Consider the following 24,369-nt stretch of genomic DNA (forward strand, 5'->3'; position numbering starts at 1 on the left):
ACAGTTGAAAACATTCCCTGTAAATGCAATTCTTATGGGAATCACATTTTCATTGCATTAAAAAAAAAATCACAGTTTGCCTAAACAATATCTTTTCTTTCAGCTGACAGTGTGAGTTATTTCATTGCACTCAATAAAATTCACTGTCTGAAAAGCTTAAAGTCAGTCTTCTTGTTGTAGCATAAGACCTATACATTCTCCATTCTAAATGAACCTTTCAGGAAACAAAGGGTTTTTTCCTGGTATTGGGAAGAAGTGTTTTTATAGGGCTTCTGGTGCCAAAGAAAATTTATGAACTCCTGAGGTGTGAGGATATGGCTCATTTCTGAGGTGATAAAAAACCATTTCATTGCCTATTGTTTTACAGTGGATGCTGTTAACTTTTACCCCATGCCACAGAAATTGACAAGACAGAAGAAAACTCTGTTTTGCTGAGAATAGTATGTATTTTTTGTCTCTTAAAAACACCGAAGATATGAAACCGACATGTGCCCATTTCAAATGAAACTGTGTAAATATTCTCTGAATTCTGGCTACCAGCCAGGCTACAGAAGAGAGCTACAGCCAGCAAAAGTGAACAGGACTGACCAATTCTTTTTTTCTTTTAGCCCCTAAGACTGAGGAAAGATTTTACACATCAAGTTTTGCTATAACTATTTCAAGCCTTTCAAAGAGTAAAGAGTACTTTAAATTTTTCAATAAATCTAATCTACAATTGGATCTTACCTACTTCAATGCTGGTGAAAACAGGACAAAATTTTGAGCAGATTTTACTATGTTAGCAAAGAAATGTCTTTTAAAAATTTATTCTACCCATCTATTAATCTATCTATTGATTTCACAATCTGTCTGCTGCCCTCATTCCTGCCCTTTTAATCTCTTGTCAAAGCCAGTTTTGTCTACCAAGACAAGTTTGTAACTTTGGACAAGATAGGTATCAAAAAAAAGAGTCCTTTTGCAATTCTTGACTTGGTATTAACATTAAGATAATGCTTCATTTCAAGGAGAATGTGGAGGCACAGAAAAACAGGAAGCCCACAGCTTTAAAGTACTGTACAAGATAAAACCACATTGGTTCCAATGAAAACTTAGCATCACAAAGAGCTTTCACATTTTGTTACATGTAGTTATAAAACACACAAGTCAAAATATTTGGCATGTGGAATAGCTGAATGCAACGTTTTTGTTAATGCAATGAAGAAAGTTACCCTCCTAGTGTCCTCTGACATAAAAATTTTCTATCATGCTGAACTGCCAAGTTTTCTTAAAACTTTACCTTTCTTCACAGTTTCCTTCTGCCAGCTTATATCAGACAAGTCATTAGCATCAAAAGAAAAGCACTCAACTAATACTGCTTTAAGCAGTTACCTGTGTCATCAGATACACAGACAGTAGCTCTCTGATGAAAATGTCACACTATCTTATCAGAGAGCCACAGTTTTAATGATCTACTTCAGAACAACAGCAGAAAAATATTTTTGAATATTACTACAGGCTTTGTTTTCTCCTAAGACAACACTAAGAGTTTCTTGATAAATGTTATTATAGTACTTCAGATGAGAAATTTTGCTACAGAAACAAAAGAAACCGAAAGCTTTAAATATGGCCTGCACAGTTCAAAGGAACAGAGATGAAAAAAGGTTTCTAGATTTCCTGATTTCTGTATTATCAACCTATACTGAAGGTTTCCAATATTAAAAAGTTTGCTTAGATGGGACCTACGGTGATCTGGTGGCAAACCAAAGCACCTGTAATGAGTGAGGAAAGTCACAACTTCAGGAGGAAGAGGTTTAATTCCCAACTCCTGCAGATGTATCTCAAATGCACATGTGATTTTGTGCATTTGATACCATCAGGCATTTTGCTTCCTATGGCAGGAAGGCGCTTTTAATACGGTTTAGATTATGATGTCAGTGGGACAGCAATTGCTTGTTTCCTACTGTGATTTCTAATCTGTGTAATCCACTAAAGCAACACGGAATTGAAAATGTCTTCAGCTACTTTTTGATTCAAGGCAGCCCTACAAATCCTGTTTCTGAATTGCCTCTAATTCAGAACTGCTTGTTGCAGTGGACTCTGGAAGTGAATCACCTTTCTCTACACATCCTTCTCTGTGTTTTCCTCATCTTGTTATATTCAGCTGACAAAAGATAAGTTCCAAGAAAACTTTCCTTCTTTATGTGGAAAGAGAAAAGATTGCCATAAGAGAATCTCAAGTGGAGCAGCAGGCCAGCAGTTTACAGGACTGTAAACTCTATAGATTTAATCTGCAAGTGTTAGTTGCAACAAAAGGTCAGTTTTGCCCAGGTTATCTGCTGCTTTGTGGGACCACCACACAGCTGGCAGAACAAAATATCTTTTTCCAAGCACTTCATGATGCAACAGCAGAGGGTGTTGCAGATCAGGTCTAAGATGCCCTGAGGAGAACAATGTAGGATTTCTTACACACCACGTAATTATTTTTTATTTTTCTGGCTGATTCTGTTAAGGGTGTTTTTTTGTAAGCATTAGCATCAACTCAGAAATAACCACAAAATAATTATGATAGGAAAAAACTCCTCAAATATATGCATGTATGAAAAGAGGAGAGAGTTAACACAAGGAAACTGTTTTCTTACTATTATGCCCAGTCAATAAGTGAATGGGAAAGATAAAATAAAGATTTAATCTACCTAGGGAATACTGACAGAAAGTGGTGAATCTTTAGATTCAAGACCCATCTTTCAAATGAAATCCCAGAGGAAATTACTGTCCTGTAACAAGTGATCAAATTTCCTCCAGATACCGGAAAATATAAAGACATGAGAAAGATTACCCAGCACTTAATGATTCTGGTGGATTGCTTATTTCCCACCTGACAATTTCTAGGGCACCCTGATGAAAATCAAAACCCTGCATGCTGTTTATTCGCATCCCCCATTGTAAAAGAAATGAAAATTTGTGGTGCACAGAGCAACTGAAGAAGTCATATAAACTCAAGGAAAACTCTCATGGCAGAGACCACATATCCTTCTATTGATCCCCCTGCCTTCCTTTTGTCTAACATCCCTAAGGAGAATCCTTCGAGACCAAATTGTGCAACCCTTTAGGATGACTTCAACATAGTACAAACATAGTTATTTTTATTTTTTAATTTGTAAAAACAAGGGAAGTACCTGATCCCAAATTGGGCATTGCCCTTATGTCAGTACAATACTCTCTTTATGTCTATTATTAAGCAAAATCGCTCTATGGCTGGACGTGGCACCGCAAAGTTACACTCCCACCTTCCAAAGAGCTGCCTTAACTGCCTGCTTGCAAGCAGACAATGACCCACTGCAAACATGTTCAGAGAAGGAATGCCATACTTTCCCTAGTACCTGTATCACAGCTAAATACAGAATTTCCAAAGATGCATCCCAGAAGAAGGGTTTGACAGATAGCCATGCCTAAATTCTGGCTATGGACAGAAGCCCCTAATTTCTCCAGAGTGACTCTCTACTGCAATATTGTTCTCAGTCAGAAGCCAGCCATCAGCTGCATGCATTGCAAATGAAATTCAATCCTTGTTGCATGTGCTTTGAATATACAGCTTGGTACAAAACACACATAATAATGGCTGTAGAAATTTCACATTGACAAAAATGTAACAGAGTCACAAAGGAAGAAGGGAAGTTTTACCCCTGCTTAGTGCACACAGTGTTGATGGGCCAGTCAAATGTAAACAAGAAATCAATTCTGCTGGAATGACATGCACAGACCTCCCAAAGCATCATATTTATTTTTAGGCATAGGACACAATACCGCCTTTTAAAGAAGTCAGCAATAAATCAATATTGCAGGGATGGATTGATGCAGAGAACCCTTTCAGATTGACCATGGGGTGCAAATTAAGGGGTAGGCTGAGTGCTCTCCATTTTCATTTCTCTACTCCAGACTTCTAAGTCTTTTCACTTAGCATGCTTTTCATTCTAACTGCTGTAAATGCACATTCTTATTTGTGTTTTACCTAAACTCAGCTCAGCTGAAGGTTTATTTCATTTCCACTCATGGTCAAGGCTGAGGGAAAATAAATAACCTGGTCCAGGAGAATCTCAAAAATGTCCAGCTCCCCAAACCATTTCTTGAAGGTTTATTTAAGTACATATTGCTGACACCATTTTGACAATATTATTTGAGAACTGAGTATGACACAATTAAAAGAAAGAAAAGCCACTCCAGGGGAAAATGGGAAGACTTCTGGCATGTGGAAAGATCACTGAGCAACAAGTGCAGGCAAGGAAAGAAAACTGAACATCAACATTAAAGATAAAAGTGGAACATGTTACCTTCCCCAACATCAAATCTGCTTCCTAAAAGGGAGATGAACTTCACTGACTGAACAAGAAAGAAATGTACCCTTCAGCAGCTATGCATATTTAGCTGAAGTCTCTGTAAGAATAGCTTTCTAATGGTAAAAGTTACCTGGATTTTTGTAGATGCTAAGCACATCCTTAAAATAATGAGGTAAGAATCTTTCTAATAAAAGCAGCACATCCTCCAACTCCTCCAGAATGCCCACAAGCAGAAAATTTTCATTAACGTTCAGCTTTGCTCTTTCAAGGGCCCATTCACCAGGCTCCCTGTATGAAATTGTTGGGGGAAGACAAAGAAGGGAAAAGAAAAAAATAAATATGCATTTATTTCTCAAATTCCAGCCAAGAACACAAGTGAATAAAAAAATATTCAGTGCTATACTTAGAACAATGAAAGACCCCCCCACCAAACCCGAGTAGCTAACTGAGCTTTTCCATGCAACATCTAAAATTGAATTGGCATGTAAAAACAGGATCACATTAAAAGGAGGCTAATCACTGTGTGAAGGTACTCCATTCTGAAGATATCTTTTGCCAAGTTGTTTAGAAGCTCAAACTTTGAAATTTGGTATTCCAACTTGGAAGTACAACCTGTCTGATCAGAGGGATGACTGCCCTTGGTGCTGGAAGGTGCTAAGGGGTAGTGGTGTTCCTGAACTACATCAGGAGAATTGTTGGGACCAAGCATTGCCTGCTGTTACTTGGTGAATCCTACACAGGACACTACCATTTTCCACCTTGTCCTTCATTTTAACTTTTGCCAAAATCTCCAGGAGCTTCCCTTTCCCTGTCATTACCCCTTGTTGCCCTGCAGCTTTGCTACAGCACTTTTTTTTGCCGTGACTGATACTGATTTTGAAGTTTAGGGTTTTTCTATCTTTTCTCCCAGCGAGAAAAGCTGGCAGGACTTCACTACATCTTTATGCTTCTCTGCTTCCCAAAAGCACAATGTAATTAGACAACCACATGAATCCTAAATCCCTTATAATAACTCGATTTGCTATGTTCTGGGAGCAGCAGCCATCATTCATACTGACATGGGATATAATGTCAGTGTCCCAGGCTAAAGGAATCAGCTGCCCACACTGCCTGGGAGTGGCTGTAAATCACACCTCTTCTGTGACTTCATTAGGTTATTGTGGATTCTATGCAACAGTGAATTTAACATTTGTCTGAAGCTCTTTCTGTGTCATGTGGAAAAGTTGACTACTTTCCACTCCTACTAGAGCAGACTTGTAGCAGGTTTCTCATGCTCTTCTGGGCACTGATCTATTTTCTGGAAGAGCAAAGTGTCCTAATAAACTCTATGAGCCTCCTGTTTGTAGCTCCTTATCGGACTAAGAAGTAGCTGAAGTGAGTGCAAGGGCATGGCAGGAGCAAAACCTACAAGGTACCAAACAAGGTACAAAGCAGTACTTCAATATGCTGCTTGGGAGCCTCAGAGAGATATTTTGTGAAAGTATTCAGAAATGTGACTGTTGTTAATGGGATTGCTCGCACATGCAAGTTAAATGTGCAACCAGAAGCATTTGCAAATAAGGCCAAAATGTGTTTAAAAAATGTGCAATGAAAATGAAGTCATTAACCTGTTTTGTTTCTTACACATAACTTCAGTTAAGCAAAAAAAAAAAAAAAAAAAAAGCAGGATTTTGCAACATACTTAGAAATTAATACAGAAGAAACAACACATTTTCACTTGTTATTACTGCTACAAGAAGTATGGCTTTTGAAAGAAATTCTGGAAAATGTTCTGTTGTTTCATTATGGAGAAGCCTGAATAATACAGAAACAGAATAATTTGAAGTTGAATACACCTAATAAAGAACATTTGTTACCAACAATACTAAAGTGTTTAAAGCCAAGAAAGAATTTAAAATAATTCATATATTATTGCATAAAAATTTACTATGGTATCAGTAATACAGCAATATTAGAATGGCATACACAGATGTTAAATATGAGGTAGCTCAATTAAAGCAGTAGAAGGCTGCATTTTACATAGTTTTAAGCATGAATAGGGTTTCTTACATGGGCACAGAAACCTGTATTCCACATATAGACCTCAAACAAGCATCTGAGCAAATCAGAAAAATATATTACAAAATTACTGTGCAGATAAAATTAGGAACCCAGAAAAAAATTTCACATAAATACATTCATATTTGATGAATTATTGAATTATAAATCAAGAAAGAAGAATGGTGCTACATTTGCAATGGCCCCTTACTTCAAAATATATGCATGCAGTTACTACATGCAGTGCTACACTCCTTGTACTTTCATTTTTCTCTTGTACTTCAAATAATGTCTCCTCTTTATTACCAATTTCTGACAAAATGTTGGCAATAGCTATTGCTGAACAAATTGAAATACCTTGCATACATTTACCTGCATCTTGGATGCTGTCCACAGAAATACGGTATGATGTAAAATAACCTGGGATTAGAACATTCAGGGTAGTTTTCAAGGATACATACATTAATGTCCTGTGGGAGAGGAAAGAAAAAAAATATTGTATTTTCCTTTCTCTATTAGCAACTGTTTTCTTTATCTCATACTTTTTATAGTCATATCAGGGTCAAAGAACTGTGCCAAGGCTATAGCAAATATCTTAAAAGTCATCTATTGGTTTGTTCATCTACTTCTAAATATCAGCAGGGGAAAAAAAAAGTTATTTTGTCCTAGAATGCACAAAGCAATTTTTTCTTCCTTGCTGCAAACCCCACAATTATTATACTGAGATTACTGTATGAGCCAAAGTGGGACACATTAATCAACTTTCATACTGAGTAACATTTAAAATATTGAGAAGATTATTTTCAGGCTCTTCTTTCTTCTAAATACACTCTGGAGAAAACCTGAAGTAGTCAAAATAAATAAAATCGAGACAACAATTATTACTTGTCCCACCCCCCTCCTTTTTTTTTTTTAATTCTGCTGCATGCAATGATTGGAATAAACAAATATAAGATGTATTTTGTACATCTCACTCATTATAACATACCTCACTTCTGGTTACAATTCTGTAAACTCAGATTTTCAGAACTGAACTGTGCAAAGCCTCCTGAGAAAAGGGGTTATTAGAAACTGTTTATCATTTTCATGAAATATCATTCATCTAATTAGAAGCTATTTATCATTTTTCAAAGACTAGGCATAGCCACTGAACCCTGAAGAACTGCATTCCATTTATAGCTTTACTTCAGCTCAATAATAAACATGTTGGACTAAATTCCATTATCCTTTTCTAATCTAATAGAACCTTACTCTGCAAGCAGACACACCCTCTCCAGAGACATACAGGGCAAAAAAATGGGTAAGACAACTAAAGGAAGGATGGAAGGATCTCACCTGTGTAGAATGAATTTTGATTGTTATTTAGATATGTGCTTTCACAATGCTATAGATGCTATACACATCAATATCGAACCAACAACTAAACAAATCCATATTTTATCACGTAAATAAAATGTGATCAAGAACATTCCACAAGGCAGATATGCTTGGCATCATGGAAGACATGGACAGCATCCCCTGCTCTCCCCAGAGGAGGGCAGGGCACAGGCCTCCAGCCACAGCATCTGCATCCGAAGCCTCATCAGAGAAAAGCTCTTCTCAGAACTTCAGTGCTCTCACCTAACTTCATTAGATCCCTGTTTCGGTCTGTAAGCCTTCAAAGCACATTTCTGATTCCTACTCTGTTTCACAGTCATGTGAATCCAACTTTATAAGGACACCAGTAGACCCCTGGGCTAGGAAGTAAATCACATTGTGAGGAACCATTAAAGGAAACAACATAGAAATTGCCAACTGGGATACAAACAATCCATTTTCCCTGTTCCCCACAGTATATTCAGGGCTTGCCTTAAATACAGGCCAGAAGATTTATGGTCAAGACCTGAATTTTGACATTAAAGGCTCTGAGCTGAAGTTAACCAGCCCCCCATTCTCCATGCTATGATTACTAAGAAATTTTACTGTGCATGTTTAGATTGCACAGGCAATGTGTCTCTCCTGTCATCCCAATAGGGTTTTTGAACATGAATTACAAATTCCACTTCTTCAAAGGCTTATTGTGCTTTTACTATGTACACCACCAGAGATGTTCTCAGTTACATACATTTTTTGCTTTCATGAGAACCTAAAGACCTGCAATGAATTAATAAATCACTTGAATTTAAAAAAATCTGAAATATTGCCCTGACAATACTTTAAATTTTGTCCAAGCTGGCTTGCGCTTGGTAGACAGATTAGATGGAAGGTGGGTAGAACACCTACATAAGACTTAAAAATCTCTAGCAACACCCAGCTAAGAAGATTTTCTCTTTTCCCACTCTCATACAAAGGCAAAAGGACATTAGCTCCCAACAAAGAAACTCACCATTTCTTTGCAAGAATAATGAATATTATGAGTCAGAAAATATTCCCCGAGATGAGTATCGATACCCAACACAAAAGTGTAACCGGGACCTTCTTGTAATTGTGAAAAGAGTATTTGATTCATATGGCCAGAGAAACATCTGTACAATAAAAGCAATGTAAATTCATGTGGAAAATCCTGCAGCTTTAGCAAGTAGACAGCTGATACTTACTCAAAAAGAGATTTCTAGTGTCCTTTTTAAGGTAAACTGACATAGAATTATTGAAATAACCAGGCTGACTCTAATCTAATCTTCCCCATTCCTTGTGGATAACTCAAGGTTTAAGATAAAGGCCAGGTGAGCTTCCATACAAGTCTCCAATCTTTTGCCACACAAGGACATGCCCTTCCCCTTCCTGACATCAGAAGCACCAGGCTTTCTCCGCAGTAGAAGCACTGCCTCTTCCCAGGCTTTGTTTACCACCACTGCTACGATCTGAATTCCAGCTTCTGGAGTGTTCTTGTGCACTTGCAGCCCCTGCTCACTCCATGAGATATGAAATCAGTTTTCAACCAAAAAAGTGGGTGAAAGAAAGGTCAGCCTGAGGTGTGCTAGTCATTACAAAACTTAAACACACCTACAGGAAGATGCTTTTTTTTGTGCCAGCGGCACTCAGGGATTTCTGATTTTTTTCCCAGCATGGAAAGCCAAGGTGAAACGACATTATTCTAGGCAGTATCACTCTGCTATACTAAGCAACATTAATTAAGCTATATCTCCCAGTAAGAACATGCTTTCTCAGCAGAACACAGATCTTTCAGGGCAGAAATGTTTCTATGTAAGACAAAAATTCACAAGGTGACAGCTGACAGCCTTGCTCATTTAAATCACTGGAGGAGCCTTGTAAAAAATATTTTAACAGTCAGGAAAGATACAGAAGGAAACACACAGAGCTACTTTGATCATAACCTTTCACAATAAACAAAGCAGTATTTTACTTTATTCCTCAGCTCCTGGCTACAATTCATATCACTGACATCCCATGGGGCTTGTCTCTTTAACGGGGTAGTGGCAGGCCTGGGAATCAGCCCTGTGGCTCCAAGTCACAACAGAAAGTGTCTTTCTTTTAAACAGTACTATATTTTCCTACTCATGTAACAATTTTCTCTGAAAAGTTCAACCGACAATTTCTGTTTCCTTCTTCTTTAAAATTGTCTTTGAAATGAAAATCACAACTTGCCTTAATCCTTTAATCTGTCAATGAGTCAGACTACCAATCAGAAATATATCAAAGGTGCATTATTAATATGTTTTTTGAGATCAGTAATAAACTATTTCATTTGCCATAGTGAGCTCATATGTGCTATAAGAGGAAGTCAGCACCCGATTGAAAATATTTCATAGAATCATTGAATCATCAGGTTTGGAAGAGACCTTCAAGATCATCTAGTTCAATGGCTAACCCAGTACCCACCATAATCACTCCTAAACCATATCCCCAAGTGCCACATCCAAATGCCTCTTGAACAATTTCAAAGATGGTGACTCTGTAATTTCCCTGGGCAACTTATTCCAATGTCTAACATCTCTTTCAGTTAAGTTTTTTTTCCTCAAATATCTAATTTGAACTTCCCTGATTTAAGGATATTTCCAATCATCCTTTCATTTCCTCCTCACTAAAACTCCTTTCAGGTAGTTGTAGAGAGTGAAGGGCTACAAAATTCCTTTGGGAATTTTAATTCCGTCAAAAAAAGAGCAAATTTTAAGGTGTTCTTTTGTAGAACAATAAGCAATTTACTGAAGTTAATGTCTTATGACAAATACTGTACCATATACAAAAAGATGTGAGAAGATATGAAAACTTTTTTTTCTCCTAATAAAAAATCCTAAGAATACTGACAGAAATAATAACTTGTTTTTTAACCAGGAGAAAAAAACATTCCCCCCCCCACCCCACAAAAAAAAAAAAAAAAACAAAACCAAAACCAAATCATCTTGAGTTGTAAGGCATTCCCTTTTTTTGGATTATCAATGTCTCAGCCAAAAATTACAGAAACACCACATTCTGCCCTGGATGCATTACAATTATTAGTAGCCCTGACAATTTAAAATAAGGAATCATAACTCAAATACCTACATGCCTTGCAAATAATTTCCATTCCATTTCCATCTGTTCATCTATGGAAAAACACAAAAATATCCCTTCTCTCACAATCAAAATAAAAATTACACATCCTCTTTCTATGCCCTGCCCCTGTGAGATACCACAACTTCTGTGAAACCAGGAGACCTTGCTCACAGCCTAGGAGCCGTGCGTGCTCCTTCAGTCTGAAGCGTAAAGATGTGCAGGTGTGTCAGCAGCAACCTAAATTTCATAAAAGAAAATGAAATAAAAAGATGTGGAAAACCAGTGACTGAGCCCAGTCTACACTGACCTCTCCTGCTTACAAGGCTGTTCTTCACACACCACTAAAGTCAGCAGCGCAGCCTAGTCCTCACTGCTGCCAGCCAAGGAAAATTCTTCCACTCTCCCAAGAGCCACCAAGAATCCTCTCACAGATTGCGAAGTGTTTTCTCACATAGTTGGTGTTTGTAAAGAGGTCAAACCGACCATTACATCCTGAGGACAATGTCACATCATATGAACTAAACACAACCACACGAAAAAACCCCATCATAATTCCCCACCTCCTCTGGCCCCAGCTGGGGAGTTCTGGGTGGCTTTAGATTGGAAAGAAAATATAAACATGATGTCTCAGAAAAGGGCTTGTGAGTACAAATACGACATGAAAGAAGGAAAAGCACAACTTCCTACTTTGGAAGGCTGCAGAAAGACACTGAAAAGTCAAGATTTAGTTGGCATGAAGGTTTCCAAGTATAAAGGTAACATAATTTACTAAATCTTATTTAGGAGCACGAATTATTTACACATTTTAATGAAACATAAGATACAATGCAACACATTTTTAACCCTAATTAGAGAGAGTTTTACTTCACTAGCTGATGTTTAAAGTTTCTATTCAATCTCAATCAAGTATTTGGATAACTAGAGCCACACAGCAGCAAAATCACATCTTTCTTTCAAATATATTTGGTATCTGTTTGTGCATCTATGCCAACAGCACTGGCAGCAGATTACTGTGAGGTGGGCAGATGCTGGGCATTGCTTCCCAAATCAGCACTGCCAACATAGACAAAACAAATGTTTCCCATCCTGTACTGATGTGGCACTGAGGCCCTCCAAGGTGGGTTGCCAGGTGGAGTGGTGGGGTGGACTGTGCCAAACTGTGTGGGATGATTGTCTCTGGAGATGACAGCAAGTTGGACAAGTTTATTGGGACACCAGCGGCAGGCTGCAGAGTGACCAATGGGCATCCTGGGGAGAAGCTCCACAAGATGGCAGAGCAGATCCAGCTAACCCTAGAATGCAGTGTTTCTGTCCCCAAATGCCCCCCTGTACCAGCTGCGATTGCTCCTTCACTTCTGTGAGGCTCAGCAACTCAAAAAGCAACAGAAACCCTTTTCTGTTCCTCCTCCACTGCCTTCTGGTCTTCTACCAGAAGAGTGAACAACATGGGGCTTGCTCACATTAATGCCACCACAGCACTCCAGCTGCACAGGGCAACACAGGTCACCGTGGATGACTTCAGTCACTGCATTAATTTCTTTTATAGCCTCCCTTGGGCATCCACCCTCTATAGTCTGGGCTCCTCCATGGACTGCAGGTGGATCTCTGCTTCACCGTGGACCACCATGGGCTGCAGGGGGACATCTGTCTCAACGTGGCCCACACCATGGGCTGCAGGGGAATCTCAGTTCTGCTGCTGTAACACCTCCTCCCTCTCCTTCTGCATCGACCTTGGTGCCTGCAGAGCTGCTCCTCTCATATACTGTCACTCCTCTCTTCTCCAGCTGCAATTGCTCCTGTGCAGTAACTTCTTTCCCTATTAAATAGATTATCCCAGAGGTGCTACCACCATCACTGAAGGGCTCACCCTTGGCCAGCAGTGGACCCATCATGGAGCTGGCTGGCATTGGCTTCACTGGACATGGGGGAAGCTTCTGGCAGCTTCTCACAGAAGCCACCACTGTAGCCCCTCTGCCTCTCAATCCCCCACCACTGCCACCAAAAGTCTGCTGTGCAAGCTCAATACATTTTTGTAGAGGATAATTCTGGGGTTTCTTTGAATTGACTTTCCAATTTCTCCTGGCAAAATGCATGTTTTTACTTTCCTTCCCCCACCACCACATAAGTAAACAGGCTGCCAAGTTTAACTCCCACTGGGAATTAGCTGGGCTAATATGCCTGGACTCCTCTGCCTGGACTAATTTGCTTGACTTTTCAGCCAACAATGTATTAAGCTCTTCTTTCTGGCATCTTAACAAGTGAAGCAGCAACTAACAAAACAGGATCTTCTGCTAACCATCTACATTTTCATTAAGTGAAGACAAGTTATTCATTCATATACAAATTTTTGCTGGCATTGATATAGCAAAAGTGATGAACTATGCCCACAATGTTACTATTTAGAGGTGACAAACACAAAACACATTTGTACATCACTATTTTCTAACTTAAAATCATGTACAACATCAGGAAAATATATAGGTGGATATATTTCTCTCTATTCTGTTATCAGAATGTTAGCAATTTGTCAAAAGGAAGTTTTAACCATTAAAAATGGAATTGCTTCATAGTTGTAAGTAGGCACCTTATCTTTCTTTTCCATTGCGTTTGTATTTTTCACCTCAAACCATCTTAGTACGGGAAATATATAAAAAAAATAGAAAGAAATTGCCAAAAAAAGGATGAGTGGCTGCCAGCTGGAAGCAGTGTGTAAGCATTAAATAACCATCCTGTTACAGAGGGCACAGATCCAGGGAAGACCAAAAATGAAGATCATTATACTGTAATCAAGAATGAATCCCACTGGCAACTAACAGGAGGGAGACAATACATCTGCTAATTCTGTTTACTAACATTTCTTCATAAAAGAACCTGGAAAATTTGTCTGCTTGGATAACAAGCTTTAATAAAATCAATTAGGAATGGCATATATTCAATTCTGCAAATGCCAAGCCGGAAATACCCACCATCTCAAGGACTTTTCAGCCCTCCCTAATGAAGGGCACATGGACTCCAGCAAATTGATGCCTATGAGAAAAGCAGCAAGTCATACAATGGTTTGGGCTGGAAGGGAGCTTAAGATCACCTAGTTCCAAACCCCCTGGCAAGGCAGGGACACCTTCCACTAGGTCCAGTGTATCAAAGCCTTACCCAGCCTGGCCTCCTGAACACTTCCAGGGATGAGGCATCTACAACTTCTGTGGAAACCTGTTCCAACAACCATCACAGTAAAGAATTTCTTCCCAACCTCTAAACCTGCCATATTTCAGTTTAAAGCCATTGCTCCTTGTCCTGTCACTACATTCAGTTTTTTAAAAGCTCCTCTCCAGCTTTCTTGTAGGCCCCCTTCAGGTACTGGAAGGCTGCTCTAGGATCTCCCCTTCCCTTCCCCAGGCTGAACAACCCCAATGCTCTCAGCCTGTTTTCATAAGAGAGGTGCTCCAGCCCTCTGATCATCTTCACGGACATCCTCTGGACTCGCTTCAACAGATCCATGTCCTTCTATTGAGGGCCCCAGAGCTGGACTCAGCACTCCAGGTGGAGTCATAAATGATGGAGTCTCACTTCCCTTGGCCTGCTGGCCATGCTGCTTTTGTTGCAGTACAGGATACAATTAGCTTTCAGGGCTGTAGGTGCGTATTTCTGCTCATGTTTAGCCTCTGATCTACCACCACCCCCACATCCTGCTCCCATCTATTCACCCTCCAGACTGTACTGATACAGAGGGATTGTTTTGACTCAGGTGCAGGACCTTGTACTTGGCCTTGTTGAACTTCATGAAGTTCACAAGGGTCCACTTCTGGAGCCTGTCTAGGTGCCTCTGAATAGCGTCCCTTCCCTGCAGCATGTCAACCACACCACACAGCTCGGCATCATCAGCAAACTTGCTGAGGCTGTGCTCAATCCCACTGTCAGCGTCATCAACAAACGTGTCAAACAGTGACAGTCCCAATACTGACCCCAAGGAATGCCACTTGCCACTGGTCTCCACTTGGACTTTGAGCCACTGACCTCAATTCTTTGAGTGTGACCATCCAGCCAATTCCTTAATGACCAACGAATCCATCCATCAAATCTACACCTCTCCAGTTTAGAGACAAGAATGTTGTGCGGGAGTGTCAAATGCTTTGCACAAGTCAACAGATAAAGCCAGCAATTTATGCTCACAAATGATAGTTCCAAAGCACAAAGTTAATTTCTGACAGGCAACAGCCTCAGCCTGGAGCTGACTGTGAGGCTGAAGTCAGGGGGCCAAAAGTGGACAGAGATGTCACTGGTGGGTGAGGGTGATCTTCGTAGGGTGGTCTCACCACACCTGGCAGTGCAGTGCAGCCTTGGCTGCTCCTGTCCCAGCAAGAAAGGCTGCTACAGAAGACTCAGGTTTTTGAGAAGAATTTTAGCCCAACCTTTGCTGAAGGAGAAGCAAGTTTATCCATACCAGGTTACCATTTGTCCAATCTGTTAAAAAAAAAAAAAGTTCATATTCACTCCAATTCATAGCAATGCTTTACTGCTCTTACTGTCAGGAAACCTTTGCTAGTATGTGAAACAAAACCACCCTAATATAATTCAGAAAACTGCTTTGTCTTGATCTCAATAAACTCAAGGAAAACTGCAGGATATCGGCTTCACAGCACATTTTTATTCACCTGAAGATATATATTTCCCTACAGCAATTCATTTTTAAGACCATCTCCTGGACTCTCTTCAATTTTTCAGAAATCCTAAAACAGAACAATTATAAACTTAGGCTTTTTCAGTAAAACCAGAAAAGACCATACCAGTGCTCTCGTAAGTTCTCCCTGAAGAAGGTAGTTCATGAAGGGAATTAAGGAATCATTTCACATCTCTGGCTCCTGGAACCCAGCACCTTTTGTTTAGCTTGAAATGCTGTATCCCAGAAACCACTTGTGCTAAAACATTTTTAAAAAAATAGATTGGAGGAGATACAGATGAAATCGTGTAACACTGTGGATCATCACCTCGCTACCACCACTCTTTTACTGTTAAAAGCATCAATGTTCAGCCAAGTATATTGTAAAACTAAGACTCCGTGACTTGTATTAACAGCAAGTCCTGGCCACAACTGAGCAGTAATATGCATGACCAGATTACTCAGAATGAAAAATCATGTAATGACAAAAGCCACAGGAAGTCACAGAATAATAGAATAGATTGGATCGGAAGGGAAGTTAAAGAGCGCCTCGTTCCAACCACCCTGCTATGGGCAGGGACACCTTCCACTTTACCAAGTTGCTCACATACAGAAAAGGGCTCTCTAGAAAGAGCATAAATCACGAAAAACAGTCTGGAAATGAAGTGACAGTATAAGACACTTTAGAAAAAATGCATAAAATAAACAGAAGATTGTCAGAACCTAGATAGCATTAGACAGCACTGTAATGAAGAACAAAGTCAGCAAGGGGAAGAACCAGCAGCAGCAGAAAAGCCTCTCTATCTTGCAGCAGGTCTTTAATCCAGTCACTGAAGATGTGATAAACATCCTTTGTTCCCAGTACAAAAAAAAAAGGGAAACAAAAAAGAAAGGATAAGATGATTAAGAACAGGAAGGTAAAGACAGGAATAAAATAGCTGGTTTTCTTAGTGAAATGAGACACCGAGTAAGGTTGCACAGCACCTGTTCTGAGACAATTCTTGACAATAACAAAGAAGGGTTAATAGCTAAGTAGCAAATTTTTCAGGGAATATTAATGGGAGCAGATAAGAAATCTTAAGTATTTGTATCAAGGAGATACAAAAGGACTCTATAATGCTGAAAGACATTCAGCATTAAAAAACATAGATCCTTACAACAGGATACTCTGGATGACAAGGATGTAACTGGATTTAAAAAGAAAAACCCAAATCACCAAAAGAATAATAACAATAAAATAGAAATTATATATTTATAGAACAGAGGTCTGTCAAGGGCTATTAAACAATGTCTGTTGGTGAGCTGAAGGATGTCAGAACCTGGGAGGACACTCAAGGGGAAGCACTTTTTTACCCTGCCTCAGTTTGTTCTGGTTTCCCTCTGCTGGGCTGGATGGTGCTCATGTCTGAAGAAGGGCCTAATGCAGAAAGTTCATGCCTCTACACATGACACAATATCATTTGCACAGTTACCAAGGAATTAAAATGTTTCAAAATATCCCATTTCCTACAATATAGAAAAGCCCATTTAAATAATGAGATATTTCTGTAGTTCACATTTTTCTCCCATTTTCTTTCCCAGGTCAAACATTCCCATTCCTTTAAAAGCTGACTGGATACACAGAAATTATACTCAGCAGATTTTAGCCCAAACCTCAAAAATGCTTATATTAACAGAAACACATTTAAGTTCCATGAATGCCTCAGCATCTCGAAGCCAGCATTACACATTGTTTTTAGCAGAGGTCCACAAAAATAGTTTAAACAATATAAAAATTTAAAAGAGACTTATTAGAACAATTGTCAGAGTTCTGTATACTAAATATATCACTGGAGAAAATAAATCCATAAGCCAAAAAGAAAATCAGTTTAATTACCAATGAGCATTAGATATTATTGCTTTCATACATCTCAACAGGACAAAGGTAAAACAAACAAGAAATCATTCCATTTGCTTTTTTTTTTTCTTTAATAGAACTTCATGTGACAAGAGTTGGGGAGGAAAAAGCTTACTTTCTGCAATATAAATCTTCAAAATAAGAGTGAAGGAGAAGAAAATATATGCTCCACAAATTAAAAAAAAAATATTTCAGGCATCAGGAAAGAAAGAATGTTAAAAAATTATTAAGCTTCTCCTAATCTGCAGAGGTAGCAAAATTATCATTTGAGAAAATAACCACTTGCTAGCTAATGCATGTTTCATTTCAACACACTGCTCAGTTATAGCTTGGACTATCTGCTGTCACAAATTCCAGCGATACAACTCTCTTTTGCTGAAGTTGGAGAAGTTGTATCCAACAGCTCTTCATATGTCCCTGAAATAATCCAGTCACATCAAATACATTGTCTAGCAAAAAAAGGAGAAGAAACCTGCTGCTGATCTCAGAATTTAAAAAGAGAAAATATATGATTCATCATACAGTACATGTTATAATTTTCTTTGGGTTTGACTATTCTTTAAGTCAGATGGTAAATCTCAAAAACCACAGTACTAACTTTTAAGAAAAAAGTTCCTCATTGTACCAAGGTTTAAATGTCTTTTATGTCCCCTTGACCTACAACATTTGTGTTGGCACTTTAACACAAACCTGTTGAATGGTAAGAAAACAGCTAGAAGTTTGAGTTGTGGGCTAATTTTACCTTCTTATCAGACTTCTGCCTAGTGTTGACTGAGTTGGAATCTCTCCCTTCATCTCTCAGAGCTGAAATGCAAAAGAAGCTGCAGAACAGAGAAGAAAATCATACTACTTCTGCATGTGGCTTCCCTGCTGCTACAACTGGAGATGGTTTCTGCTCTGTTGCCCCTATATAATTTCCTTAGTTAAAATCTTCCCCTTGCTGAACAGTTCTAATGCTTTTCTGGAAAATTACTAATACCTTGCATTATTCATAGCACTGCCATCCTGAATACCAGGCACAAAATGGAACATATCGATTCCACTTTTCAGTTTGACAAGACTATCACCATACTGACAAGATCAATATTAAAAACCTCCTAAAATAACAAGCTTCAGAGGCACAAATAATGCTCCTATTTGCGTTTTTTTAAAAACTTTTAAACTCTTCAATCATTTGCGTAAGTTCTTTTCTACGACTATTAAAAAAACCCCCATACTTCCCTCCCTACACAGAAACTCAGAAATCTCCCAATGCCTTCATCTCAAGTACAATGGCTTCAAAAACCTCAGAAAGCAACAAGATCAAGTATAAAATCATGAAGGTTAAAAAATCTGGAAGAAAAAAAGTGTAAAATATACGTCCCCCCCACCCCCCTTTCTTTTTATCAAAGAAATAATCTCTTTGATAAATTCAGAATATTTTTTTTTCCCTTCAGCCATTGATGAACACTTTAGTTTTCTTTTTTCTTTTCAAAGAGAACAGAAAATTAATTTTGAAGAGAATAATCTTATTTAATAATCCATGTACACCATGGAAAGTTTCCTATTTGCCACTAGTTAGTGGATTTTTCCCAAAGAAAAAGGAAATTACTCTTGACAAGCTCAGTTATGAATAGTGGCTGGCTTTGCTTGGATCAGAGTTCATAGGAAAAAGTTGTGTTCAAGGTAGCCTGACTAGACTGTGTTTCAATAACTCACTGAGCAGTAGCCAGGTTTGCTGAAACAATGGCAGTCCGTTTTCCAGAGTCAGAACAACAGTCAGCTTGACACCCTTTGTTGGGAGCTTTGGACATTTTGATTTTATATAAAGCAACTACATTACAAGGGACAGAGGTATTTTGAAAATTCTAGCAAACAAGAAAAAAAAAAAAAACAAAAACAACATAGTAATGCTTGGAATAATAGCCAGAAAAAATGAACACTTCTTGTACTTCAAAGGAGAATTTCACTACCTTGTTACACAGGGAATGTATTTCTCAGCTGACACAGCAGGTCTATTGCTTATCCTGAAAGATGGAGTTACTATTTCATTCAAGACATGTACCCACTGTGATAACTCACAACCATAGTATCATCAGCAAACTGGTCAGACACACGTATGTTTGAAAAAGGTAATTCAACCTTAAAACCACATTTGAAACCGATGATGCCTGTTTCTTGAGGTTTTTTTTTTGTCCTCCACATTTCTTTCTTTAAACACTGTGGAATTACAAGAAAGACAATAAAAAATTACTTCCTGGCATCAGTACCCTTCTTAACTTGACTGATTATTAATGAAAAATTGGCTGGAGTGGAGAGGGGAGAGAGGAGAGAGGAGATGGGGGAGGAGCAACTGTAGCAATACCTTTTATTCCAAGAAGGAAAATCTGATTTCTGGAATACTGAAGAGCACTCCTGAGGGAAAACATAGCAGCCCTTGCCAGGCAGGGCCAAGCAACCAGAGAGAACACTACAATCCATTTGCCAACACAAACCTATGGCATTTGCTTGTTTTTGGAAAAACACAAACACTCATCTCTTCCATCACAGAAGCATACTGAAGCAAACAAAGCAAGAATAGACAGACAGCACCAGAGTTTTAGGCAGACTATTACCCAGTTCAGATCTATTCATTCTGTAATGAGACAGAAACAAAACCTAAATTTGCACCTCTGTCCTTCATCTTCACTGTACTAAGGGTTCTTTCCCTGCTGGGAAGAACATGCCACCTCCCTAGGGGGGCAAGCGCCCAGGTGTATCCAATAGGATATTCAGGCACCCCACGTGTGCCCCATCTCCACAAACATGAGCCTTGGTGCCACTCAGAAAGGAGGAAGCACACAGTACTCCAGCAGGCCCTGGGGTCCCTGTGAGTTGGGACCAGGATAAGGCACAGGATTTTACTATGCAGGAATTAATAAACCTTAAAAACTTCAGAAAAACTAGAATAAACTAAGTCTTGAGTAAGTCTGAGCACCGATGTCCCTTTTTTCCACAAAATGTCACCTTTGCTTCCATATGGTTTCAACATAAACTACTTCAGTCTTAAAAATACACAATTGACAAGTGTGACCCAGCCATCCTGCAGTCAACAGAAGAGTCCACACCACCACCAAAAAATTACACTATAGGAAAATATTTTGTTGTCAACAAACACCTAAGGCTCAGGACAGCTTTGGATGCCCGTATAAAGACATGTCTATCCCTCACCACGTCAGCCACGCACCATGGGCGGGCAGCTCTCCTAATTCTACTGCCTGCACTCTCCTTGCCATCCACCACCTCAAAGCTTCAGCTTTGTTTTAGCTAAGAAGTTCTAGAGTTTAGGATCTCTGCTTATTTCACTTTGCTGGCAGCTCTGACAGCCAGAAGACTTAGGTATAAACCACAAAAAGGAAAGAGGAAGGGGAATGACAGACAAGGAATAAAACAGGCTAATAAATTCAGTTTTATTTTCATGGGTTGTCAGTTCCTGCAGGTTTTGACACCTACAGGGTGAAGTGAGTATCTGACTGCCTGAAATTACATTATCATGCCACAGCCTGAACACATTCAATATGCTGGCAGTATGAGGAGGGCTGTCTCTCTCTGTCCTTCCTCTGTCAGGAGGAGTAAAAGGCTCTGCAGTTTCCTTTCCCATCCTACTGCCAATAAAAGAGTTTTCTTTTAAGGTGGTTAAAGCATAATGCAACAAGGAAAAGAAAACAGGCAAGGCAAATTCCTAGCAAGGAGTTATTACAGTATGGAGTATAAAACCTTCCTACTTAGGAGGTTTTATAGTATGGTTTTCCAGGGACAGCTACCATGATTTCATTAGACAAGTCTTCAAAAAATTGTTAATTAAACATAATTTCAAAAAAAAGTCTTACTCCTAAGCACACACACGCACACATATATACATTCTTACATCATATTTTTAAAACACACTATTTGCTGGTCAATGTCCCATCTCCATTATTTATGCCATGTACAAAATGTAACCTTTAAAAATATTTTTTTTAAAATTTTCATTAACAGAAATTGGAAGCATTCTTTTTTTCCAGATGATAAAACATTCCAGTTTTAAAAACCATTGTATTCCAACTTAAGATAAAATATCAATCAATAATTAGTTTTACTTAAACACTGCTTTTGGGTTCATAATGCCCAAAACGCTAGACTATGCACTGAAGATAACATTCTTATTACACACAGATCCTCTTGTTTTCATTAACCTGAAATAGTTATTTGTCAGCTAATTATAATTGTTAAGTCATCCCTTTCTGGGAATCATGCAAGTGTTTTCTGCTTAGATGCGTGTTCCTGTTACTTTCACATTAACAAAGTACGTGAGAACTGAAAACGCAAATACTCAAGTCGAGGCTTACAAAAATTATCAAACACTTGAAATTCACCCGTACTGAAACATCAAACCAAGGAGACTTCACATTTCTGAACAGCATGCACTGAAACAAATGTTTTATCCCTCTCTTTAAAAGATTTTTATATCTTCTCTTCTGGTACCTTTATTATTTCAGTGCACAATCTAAAATTGTGGATGCAGTTAATACTTTAAATGTATTTGTATCTTAGCTTTTAACAATGAATTTTAGAATAGTCATGACAGTGTTAACAATTATTAGCTTCAGCATCAGTTTGGGATTTACAAAAATTAATTTGATTGGCAGAGATGTAAGACAACAGTCTTAGCCACTATGGCATGTACCCAAGAACACTCAACTATTTTAATGCAAAGAAACAACACATTCAACTGGAGATGTCTATAACTGCAACTACCTTATATAAATCACCTAGTAGTAAAATTCATTTGTAAGCATATAATTTTAAAGTTTGCTTTTGAGTTACCCAGAGCAGAACCAATTTCAAAAAATCACTACTGGTTATGAGGAACATTTACTATACACACAGGACCTTTTTCTGGGTACCCCTGAGGCTTTAGATTTTTACCAAGCAGATATTTTCTGCTGAAGAGGTGTTGCTTTGGTAATTAAAAGCCCTTGGGGACTACATAGCTGCACTTTTAAAAATAGAATAGAATATTTAAATTGGAAGGGACATACAAGGATCATCTAGTCCAACTGTCTAACCTATTTAGGGCTGACTGAAAGTTAAAGTGTGTCGTTAAGGGCATTGTACAAATCACTCTTAAACGTTGACATGCCCTGGGAATCGACCACCTCTCTAAGCAACTTGTTCCAGTGCCTGACCACTCCCCTCTGTAAAGCAATGTATTCTAAAATATTTCCTTTTTGAATACATCAGAACTTATTCACAACAATGACCAGAAAGGACTTCCACAGCTTCATTACATGCTGTCCAAACCACTGCATTTTCTATTTTTTACTGGATCCAGCAATTACCCATTCCAATTGTAAACTTATATTAGTTTTACACTGAAACAGCTCAAAAGCAATCATCCTTGAGGCCATTTTTTCTTGCCTCCCAAAAATCTGTCTTCTCATATCCTTTCCCTTGTTTACTTGTTCCTCTAGAGTCCTAATCTTTGCCATTCCTCATATGGAAATTATTTAATAATTTCTCCCACCCATTTATGAGTGTTTTCCGGTTCTTTGAATCCCATTTTGGGAACGGGAGGTGTCCTGGTTTAGGGCAAATTTAGGAGGAAATAGCCTAGGACAGAAGTCACAAATGTCAAATGAAAGTAGTTAAGTGCAGATACACTGGAGATTTATATACAGTGAATACTCTGTATTGCTCTCTATTGCTTTTGGTGTGCCGTTTTTGACTGCTACTGAGAAACAAGCAGATGCTATGGTAGAACCAACCTAGACATACAGAAGATCTCACTCCTAACCCTGCAAAAGGCTTGTCAGAGTCCATCAGTTTCTAAGTGAGATAAGGTTTAACCCCTCAAACTGAAGGCAAGGCTGGCTTTTGTCCCTGGGCTGCACAAGAATGCTCTTTTCTGTTCTTGTTTAATGATCAAAAATATATATCTCCTGAAAATATGACACAGACATATACAGTTTACATGGCCTTAAAAAGCTGGCATCAATATATTAGAATCTTTGTTCTGTGGTTGGGATTTTCCACTCTACAAACAGGATCTTCCTATAGGGAAGCTAAGGAAAACTATTTCCCCAAGCTACCACAACACATAAAACCTAAAAAGCAGCACAAGAGAGAACATCAAGAGTATTGAGTATTATACTGTATTCATGGTCAGAAGGCAAAAATAAAAAACTTGACAAAATCACCATAAAAATGAAGATTCATAATTTTAAACTTAATACAGCAAGGTCCTTTAATAAAAGATCATAAGTTCTCATGTATATAAATGTCTTAAAAGCACTGTTGAAACACAGTATATGGTAAGACCCTGTAATAACGTTACATTTAAATAAGATTGTTGGTACCGAGTTCTGGGACCTCTTCTGCTGCTTGGTTTTTGGTTTTATGTGCAGTTGCTTAAAATCTACAACAGCCAGAAATTTTCAGACCACTACAATACTGCGAGAAAAAAACCCTCATCTTTTTACTTTCTGAAGCAATATATTGTTGCTATCCTGTATCCTGTCTCCACAAAATGGAGAATAGCAATACAGAATGGTATCATTAAAATAAAAGCATGGTATTAATCTTAAATTTTCTATGAATATAAGTATGCATTGTGAATTACATGGAAATTTTTAGAGTTGCAATCTTAGCCAATGCTATATTGCATATTTACTATGTGCAAATGACTCAGACTACTGCATGAAAACAGATTAGGAAGGCGCATTTTCTTGCTTTTGTATAAATGCATAATGTTGCAATGTTTGGAATGCAAACTCCACAGGGGAACATTAAGAAAGTATTGGTTTGTAAATTAAAATCACTGAAAAGTAAATGTCAGCCATGAAAATATTTCCTTTAATATTATAAGTTGTTCAATTAGTCCCTCCTCCAGCTGAGGTCTGAATTACCATTAACTTTGCGTTTCAATAAATTATTAATACAAAATGGGAGAATCTAAGGGGGAAAATGGTGCTTTAGAGCACACACAATAGATGAAG

General features: G+C 38.4%; 1 protein-coding gene across 2 annotated transcripts in view; it reads right to left on the minus strand.

The window, feature by feature from the left end:
• UST (uronyl 2-sulfotransferase) overlaps positions 1–24,369 on the minus strand; it is a 149,107-nt gene that overhangs the window by 25,530 nt on the left and 99,208 nt on the right. For both annotated transcript variants that reach the window (XM_021527031.3, XM_021527033.3), the window contains 2 exons: positions 6,723–6,820; positions 4,444–4,601 (listed from right to left, as the gene is read on the minus strand). In XM_021527031.3, the coding sequence (XP_021382706.1) occupies positions 4,444–4,601; positions 6,723–6,820 (256 nt within the window). The remainder of the gene's footprint in view (positions 1–4,443; positions 4,602–6,722; positions 6,821–24,369) is intronic.

The sequence above is a fragment of the Lonchura striata genome, chromosome 3, assembly GCF_046129695.1.
Source record: "Lonchura striata isolate bLonStr1 chromosome 3, bLonStr1.mat, whole genome shotgun sequence".
NCBI classification, from domain to species: Eukaryota; Metazoa; Chordata; class Aves; order Passeriformes; family Estrildidae; genus Lonchura; species Lonchura striata.